The sequence below is a fragment of the Helianthus annuus genome, chromosome 15 (genome assembly GCF_002127325.2).
Source record: "Helianthus annuus cultivar XRQ/B chromosome 15, HanXRQr2.0-SUNRISE, whole genome shotgun sequence".
Classification (NCBI taxonomy): Eukaryota; Viridiplantae; Streptophyta; class Magnoliopsida; order Asterales; family Asteraceae; genus Helianthus; species Helianthus annuus.
The window spans coordinates 123,955,016-123,963,799 of record NC_035447.2 but is presented as its reverse complement, the minus strand read 5'-3'; the positions used below and the strand labels follow the sequence as shown (position 1 = coordinate 123,963,799).

Here is an 8,784-nt window from a genome sequence, read left to right as displayed (position 1 = left end):
AATTAGATTTAATGGAACAATTGAAGAAAATTCAGGGAACGGCAATCAAGGACGATGCCGAAGGAATGAAAGGTTACCTAAAGGAATTAGAACAAGGAAAAGATGGAATTTGGAGATTCCACAAGAAACGAATTTGGGTACCTAAGCAAGGAGAATTAAGAAATAAGATTTTAGAAGAATCTCATAAATCTAGGTATACTGTACATCCAGGAAATAATAAGATGTACCAAGATTTAAGAAATAATTTTGGTGGATAGGAATGAAAAAGGATATAGCCGAATACGTATCTAAGTGTCTAACCTGTTCACAAGTTAAAGCCGAACATCAAAACCTTCAGGACTACTACAACAGTTAGAAATGCCTGTATGGAAATGGGAACTCATAACAATGGATTTTGTTACTAAGTTACCCAAAACCAGAAAAGGTAATGATGCTATTTGGGTAATTGTGGATCGATTAACCAAATCAGCTCATTTTCTACCAATGAAGGAAACCTTTAGCATGGAAAGGTTAGCCAAGTTGTATGTAGATGAAGTAGTATCCTTACATGGAGTCCCACTCTCCATTGTATCGGATAGAGATAGTCGTTTCACTTCCCGTTTCTGGACAAGTTTCCAAGAAGCAATGGGAACTCGACTTAATTTAAGTACTGCATATCATCCTCAAACGGACGGACAAAGTGAAAGGACGATACAAACCTGGAAGACATGCTCCGAGCATGTGTAATTGACTTTGGTGGTAATTGGGATAGCCATTTACCATTAATTGAATTCTCCTATAACAATAGTTATCATTCGAGCATCGAAGCTGCTCCATTCGAAGCACTGTATGGACGCAAGTGCAGAACTCCCGTTTGTTGGGCAGAGATAGGAGAAAGTCAGTTATCAGGTCCAGAGATTGTACAAGAGACACAGACAAAATAACTCAAATCAAGGAAAGACTGAAGACTGCTAGAGATCGTCAGAAGAGCTATGCGGACAATCGCCGTAAGCCGTTAGAATTCCAAGTCGGAGACAAAGTACTATTAAAAGTATCTCCTTGGAAAGGAGTAGTACGATTTGGTAAGAAAGGAAAACTGAGTCCAAGATATGTTGGACCATTCCCAGTGATCCAACGAATAGGACCAGTAGCTTATCGTTTACAACTACCAGAAGATTAGCTGGAGTACATGATGTGTTTCATGTATCCAATCTCAAGAAATGTTTATCAGACGAATCCCTGGTAGTACCTCTTCAAGATATAGAGGTAAATGAAAAGCTGAAATTCGTAGAGAAACCCTACAAATAGAAGACCGGAAGATCAAGTTTCTCAAACACAAACGACTAGTACTAGTAAAAGTCAAATGGGAATCCAAGAGAGGACCAGAATATACTTGGGAACTGGAATCAGAAATGAAGCGAAAGTACCCTCATCTATTTCAGTAAATCTCGAGGACGAGATTTTTCTTAAGGTGGGGAGGATGTAACAACTCCACTAAAATCAATAATTAGGACGATAATTAGTCAATAAGAAAACCCTAATTGAGACACCCAAGTAATTCTGCACTAAGCCCTAAAATTTTCAGAACAATCGGAATCAGGATCAGGGCCCCTAAAACTCAAGGGGGGCAAACCCTAGTTGATAATTATCTAAAAAAACGTTGCTAGTTCTGATTGGCTGAATTTTGAGTCACCAAGCTAGTCCCGAGCCTAGGCAGCCTATGAATTAGACTGCTTAGCTTACGGACCGTAAGGGTCAGGCATACGGTCCGTAAGGAGTCCCAAAAATTACTATAAATAGCCGACCTTGGGACTTGCACAGTTGAAACGACGTAGCTTCTGTGTACGTCGATTATACTACATCACAATTAAACACACACGATCACGAGGTGCTGCCGCAATCAGGGTAATAACTCGATCGCTATTACGATTCAACGTCCGATCGATTATAACTATCCAACGATTGTCCGAGTGCTGCTCAAATTGAGCTTGTACTTTGTTATTCATTGTGATTTCAACTTGAATGTTTGAGTGCTGTTCGAATTCGGACTATGCTCTGTCATTCGTTGTGAATCCATTGAATTGTTAAGTATCGCACTTGATAATAGTTGTGAGGGTTTAATCTCGTGAATTGACGTAACTGCTGAATTAGTTACTAATCCCGTTTGTGTGTGCATTGTTATTTAAATTAGGTTAAAGGCTAATCAGTAAAGCTTATACTCTGCTCGTAAATCTGCAATGTGAGTCATTCTCTTTTTATCAACTGTTTTACAAAACTCCAAATTATTTTCAAAGTTATATTACAGTGATTAAGTCTATGTAATCACCAAGTTACAGCCGGTATGTGGGGTTTTGTATACATTACTTATTTCCCGTCACACTTGGACAACGAGTTAGCCAAGGGGTGATCTGACCACAGTCACAGACACCATTTGGACAACGAGATAGCCAATGGGTAGTCGAGTGACAAATACTGTGGGTAGTTGGTTTGATATCAGAAACATTGTAATTCCCCTTAATACTGTAATTATAACAAAATGTGTCGTTTTCAGTAAAATGAATGATTCACTCAGTATTTCCCCGCTGACAAAACCTTTTTCAAACATGTTTCAGGTGATCTGGTATGAGCAAAGAAAAGTGCCGTGGAGCACTCCCAGCTTAGAAAAGTGGCTCAATGTAAATAAATAAATAACATGTTTTGAAATAAAGATTTCCCGAGAAATACATTATTGTAAATTTCGGGAATTTATCCCTAAGTTATGAAACGAGCAGTTTAAATTATTGAAAGATCCTGTTTTAAAAAGACTTCCGCTGTCGCCTAAATTAAATACCACGGGATTCCTGTCCCGCGGCTCCTGAAACGGGTCAAACCGGGTCGGGGGCCGTGACAAACAGACGTTCGATCGATCGACCTGAAAGGTAAGAACACTTAGTGTTCTCAAATGCTACAACAAAAACTTCAAAAGTTCAAACCATCATACACAAACACATCTGAGGAAGAAACAATCCACTCGAATGGACCAGCCGATCGAGCCTACCGGCCGATCGAACAGGACTGTTCAAACGGACTTTCAAGCCGGTCGAACAGCCCGTTCGATCGAACCTGCTGTTCGATCGACCAGGCTATTCGATCCATTTACACTTGTTTGCATTTTCGCGTTACTCATCGTTATGCTATCGAACTATTCAGGCTAACCCTACTCTCAGCGCTCCCTTCTATCCATAACCAATCACTGTGAGTATACTTGAACCCTTTTTGCTTTAGCACTTTTGGGTATTACATACGTTACCTATCAAAATCACAATCGAACACACTATTCAAACTATTTGAACGCTAACCGATTGCATGTATTATGTAACTAAATGTATGCTTGTTGTTATGTTAACACGTGGAATGCTGTCTACCTGCCTTAGAAATGTAGTACTATAGTTTGGACTCAGCACCCGTTCACACGGGGGTTGTTAAGGACAATTACTTGCATGGATTACGGTGGTAATCATGTATTGCGAACTGTGTCGGACAGTCAACCCGCAGTCGTTGGTATCGATAGGTCCATGTCGATAATTAACATGCATCATTTCCCTCTGTGTACGTGTTGGTTATGCGTAAACTATTCGAACTCTATATGCTAATATCAAACTTGTATGCTCACCTTTACATTTTATGTATTGACTTTATTTTAACGTATGTGACAGGTATTTAAGGTATTTGCTTGCTAGGGAAGTGAAGCTAGAATAAGTCTCTAGAGGCCCCAACAAATAGTTGTCTGTCAAGAACAAGCTGCTAGTGCATAGTTATCTGTAGATCTTGTCAGTCTGGGTCTTTAGGGGCATTAAAACAATATTTATGTTTAATTTGAATCTGAGTTGTCGAAACAGGATTAATTGTTTGGATGTTATCTGTAATAACTTGTTATTTATTCGGGATACGATATGGGACGTATCATTTTAAACTGAATTTGTATTATAGCTGTTGTGGAAACTTCTGGACAATCTGTTTTGCTCAGTGCCATGCCCCGATGATTCCGCCATCGGTTGGCGTGTGACAAAAAACTATTAGGGCAATTCACACAAACACCCACTCCTATTCGTATATCCCGATCAAAGAAGGCATTCCTGGCACTTGGAATAATATTGTTCGGATTCGAAAAGAGTTGGAAAACAATAATATCCTCCTTGAAAGCTTGATAAAAAGGCGATATAGGTAATGGAAAAGAGGTGCGTTTCTAGTTGGATTGGTGGATTGGAGATGGTACTTTGAAGGATAGATTCCCAGATCTTTTTGAAATTGGAAAACATAAGCAAGCAACTGTTGAAGAGTGAATGGTTGTTCTAGAGTGGAGAGTGGTTCCGAACACTAACGTATAGGGTATTCAGCTGCAACAATTATTAGACTTAAGACAAAGAACAAGGTTGGTGGGTCGGGCTGATAAATGGTCGTGGGCTCCTTCCAGCGATGGGTCGTTCTCGGTTTCGTCAGCTAGGGCAATTCTAAACAGGTTTGCGGTTCCCTACTATCTTTATGAATGGGTTAAATGGGTACCAAAAAAGATTAATATTTTTGGGTGGCGTGGAGTACAAGGTCGATTGGCAACAATGACTGGACTAAAGAAAAGGGGTATGCTCTCTGGTGCGGCAACGTGTAAACTATGCAGAGATCAGGGAGAAGACGCAGACCATCTTTTTACGGGGTGTTATGTAGCAGCGATATTGTGGCATAAAGTGAGCACATGGTGTAAAATCCAGCCAATCTTTGCTTTCACTATGAAAGATTTGTTGGAGTTTCATAAAACACAGCTTATGGAAGAACCAAAGAGAAAATATGTTAAAACCATCATTTTAGCAACTTGTTGGAGCATTTGGAAAGCAAGGAATGAAGGAATTTTTAACGGGAAGAGAGCAAGCATAGATGGGATTTTTGGAGAAATGCAGGCGAACTTTTGTGGATTAAATGCAGAGCAAAGAAAATGGATTTTGATTGGAGGAGCTGGGCAAATTTTGAGTTTTTATAATGGAGAATGATTCAGTTTCATTGTCAATGTTTTGTTTTAGGTTTTCTCATATTGTGTCAAAATCATAGGGTGATCATGTAATTGGGTGGTTGGCTTAGTAGCTTACTAACCATATGTTTTTTTTTTTACTTATGAATTTTTTGGGTGATGAATAAAGTATGCTGTTTGCCGTTCAAAAAAAAAAAAAAGAAATGTATCAATTTTATGTCAAAAAAGTTTAATACTTTATAGCGGTATAGAAAGATGATTTGTGTATGATGATTTAATTTAATGATTGAACAAGGAATGAGATATAAATGTGTCATATGTCATATTAAATGAAAGAGTAAGATTGCTTAATCTTGTGTGATGATTTTGAAGTAAATGTGCAAAAAGTGTTTGTACATAGACTTGTAGGATGATTTAATGATCACCATAAAATGGAATTGTTGTGATATGATAAATATTCATTCAGATCAGTAAATAAACATGTAAAATAAAGATAAATGATGTATTTTGAAGTTATAAAAATTATGTCATAACTTGGTAGCTTTGCATGTTGTACTTATGGCTTGAAAAGTAGTAAACCGGGTGAAGTTTGCATGATTTTTGTGCTATTCACGAGACCTGCATATTCATGATTAAAATTATTGTTTTGATCAGTAGATAACATGTGTTATGTTAAAATATCAAGTCAAGATGATTTGGGATTGTTACGGTAAAGTTCGGTACGAAACTATGCGTTAAAAACGGTAAAAATCGGCTTTTTAAGTGATTTTTATAAAATTGTTTTAAATCTAATTATAAACTGATGTTTTATGATAAATATAAGTATTTTAACTTATATTAAATATTTTGGTGTTTGGTTGGTCATACGTGACTTCCGACACTAAAAAACGGTACCGAAACGGTAAAATACGCATATTTCAACGTACGCGAAAATGGGATGTTCAAGAGTGAAGTTTATGTGTTATGATTGGATATGTGAATATGAGTATGTGTAATGTGATTTGCTAAGTGATTTCATGATGATATGAAATGATGCTATGTTTAGACGTTTGTGCGATAGAAACGGTAAACTAGATCAGAAATCGCATTATGTGTGAAAATTTGTGATGAACATGAGAAATATGTTTGAAGTAACTTGATGAGTTATTGATATATATTAAGTGTTTAAACATGATATATATGTGTGAAATAACATGATACGCGAATTATGATATATATATATACACACACACACACCGAATATGTCCATACTTATGCATATATGTTACGAAGCGCAACTCGTAGATATATATTGCGAATAAGTAGACATGATAAAGAGTCACCAACAAAATCATTCAAATCGCGAAAATCTTAATATGTATATGTACGTGGAGGTACATATATGTATATAAATGCCAACATAATTAAGTACAAAGATTTTTCTTAAAAACCTCAAAGATATGTGAAAATCCTAAGTAAAGGAGAAACTTGATTGTTTGTAGAACAATTAGTTAATAAATTATTTTTATCTAAATTATGATATGTGGATTTGATCCGAGGATTGCAATATTTAAAAACGCACCCAAAGGTGAGTGTCACAGAAACCCCTCTTTTTACTGTTTTAAATAATGTTTTCGGGGGAAGAACACGTCTTTAAAAAGAAAGATTATATCTTTTCATATAAAACATGATTTCGAATAATGTATTTTAGTGAGTATTCATTAAACACCATTTTTACTTTTTTACATAAGATTTTCAGAGAAAAACATGTCGATAAAATAAAAGTATATGTTTTCATATAAAAATATGCTTTTAAATTACATAAAAATGTAATTTCATCGAGAATACGATTTCTAGAGTATCATAATATGTTTTACGAACTCAGAAAGATGTATAACTTAAACTGTTTTCAAGAAAAACGAGTTTTAACGTAATGTATGGGTTTCGGGGAGAAACTGGGTAAATGACGATGTTATGAGTATAACAATCGTAAATATTTAAAAACTTTTTTTAAATCTAAGTTGGGACAAATTCGCCAAAATCTCAAGAGTGTAAGTGGCGGTATAGGCTTGCATTGCGTGGGGGTGGCGGGATTTGTACAACGCCAAATATTAAATTGTTATTCAGTAGGTTATATGTATTACTGAATTGAGGATAGGGCATAAGATGCATCATAGCCGATTTAATCTCTTAAGTAATGCACGCGTGGAATCGTTGGTAGATCTATCGGGTTGACTACCCCGTCGTGATCGGTCGCTCCGATCTAAATAGCAGCGAATTTGAATTCTTTAATAGTCTAGTGTGGATTGAAACTTCAATCGTTTTATATAGCTCGTGAAGTCTTGCAAACTTATGAAACCGAAGTTATAACGAAAAAGTTAATATTAACACTGAATCATGGAACATAATTTCCATACGAAAAAGTCTTGCTATTAAACTTAGAGTTCGACCAAATACAGAGATTACAGATCATCCGCAGCCGTCCCCACCACCTGATCTGTCGGCCGTCATGGAAATAACACAAATCCATACCCTAAACTTCATCGGAGTCCTCTCACAGTCAAAGAGGATCATCTTCTCCATGTACACCCACTTCATCACCTTAATCGTCCATGTTATCGCCTTATGTGCTATAGGTACGATCACCTACACCACACACCATGCTTTCGTCGGTGAACCAGTCAACTTCTTGGACACCCTCAAGTCCCTAATCTTTCTCCTTCTTCCTGCTTGTGGGTGCGTGTCACGCCCCCGACCCACCCTGGACGGAATCGGGAGCCGCGAGCAGTCAAGTGGTACCCGTGGTATCTGATTTATGCGGCAGCGGAAGTCTTTTATTACAGGATCTTTTCACCGTTAAAATGCTCGTTTAATATATTATACAAAGTTTTAGGGATAAATTCCCATAATTTCCAATACGTTGATTTCACACAGAAATCATTATTTGCCAAAACATGTTTTATTTATTTATTCACAATGAGCCACTTCTCTGAGCGTATAGTGCTTTACTGCACTTTTCTTGGATCACACAGATCACCTGAAACATGTTTGAAAAAGGTTTTGTCAGCGGGGAAATACTGAGTGAATCATTCTGTTTTCTAAAACGACCCGTTAGTTATAAGTTACAGTATTAAGGGGAATTACAATGTTTCTGATATCAAACCAACTACCCACAGTATTTGTCACTCGACCAACCATTGGCTAGCCCATTTGTCCAATGGTGTCTGTGACTGTGGTCAGATCACCCCTTGGCCACCCGTTTGTCCAAGTGTGACGGGAAATAAGTAATGTATACAAAACCCCACATACCGGCTGTAATATGGTGATTACATAGACTTAATCCCTGTAATTATAACCTTTGAAAATAACTTGGAGTTTTGTAAATTTACTCACAAACTGTGAGAAAACAGTTTTAAAAGAAGAATGACTCACATTGCAGATTAACGAGCAATAGATATAAGCCTACTGATTAGCCTTGATTAAACCTAATTTAACACAATGCACACACAGGCAGGTTAGTAACTAATACAGCAGTTACGTCAATTCACGAGATTAAACCCTCACAACGATTAATCAGTGCGATACTCGACAATTCAATCGGATTCACAACGAATAACAGAGCATAGTCCGAATTCGAACATCACTCTAATATTCAAGTCGAAATCACGACAAATAATCAAAGTACAAGCTCAATTCGAGCAGCACCCGGACTATCGTTGGATAGTTATAATCGATCGGACGTTGAATCGTAATAGCGATCGAGTTATTACCCTGATTGCGGCAGCACCTCGTGATCGTGTGTGTGTTGTGGACTGTAATCGATCTAA

General features: G+C 37.2%; 1 protein-coding gene across 1 annotated transcript; it reads left to right on the top strand.

Moving 5' to 3' along the window:
• The first annotated feature begins 4,574 nt into the window (after positions 1-4,574).
• On the top strand, positions 4,575-5,000 carry LOC110914183. The gene has a single exon (XM_022158995.1). The coding sequence runs from the start codon at positions 4,575-4,577 to the stop codon at positions 4,998-5,000; it is 426 nt and encodes a 141-aa protein (XP_022014687.1).
• The last annotated feature ends 3,784 nt before the right edge of the window (positions 5,001-8,784 follow it).

Excerpts from the sequence above, each read along its gene's own strand:
- LOC110914183 (XM_022158995.1), top strand. The coding sequence starts at position 4,575 with ATGACTGGACTAAAGAAAAGGGGTATGCTCTCTGGTGCGGCAACGTGT.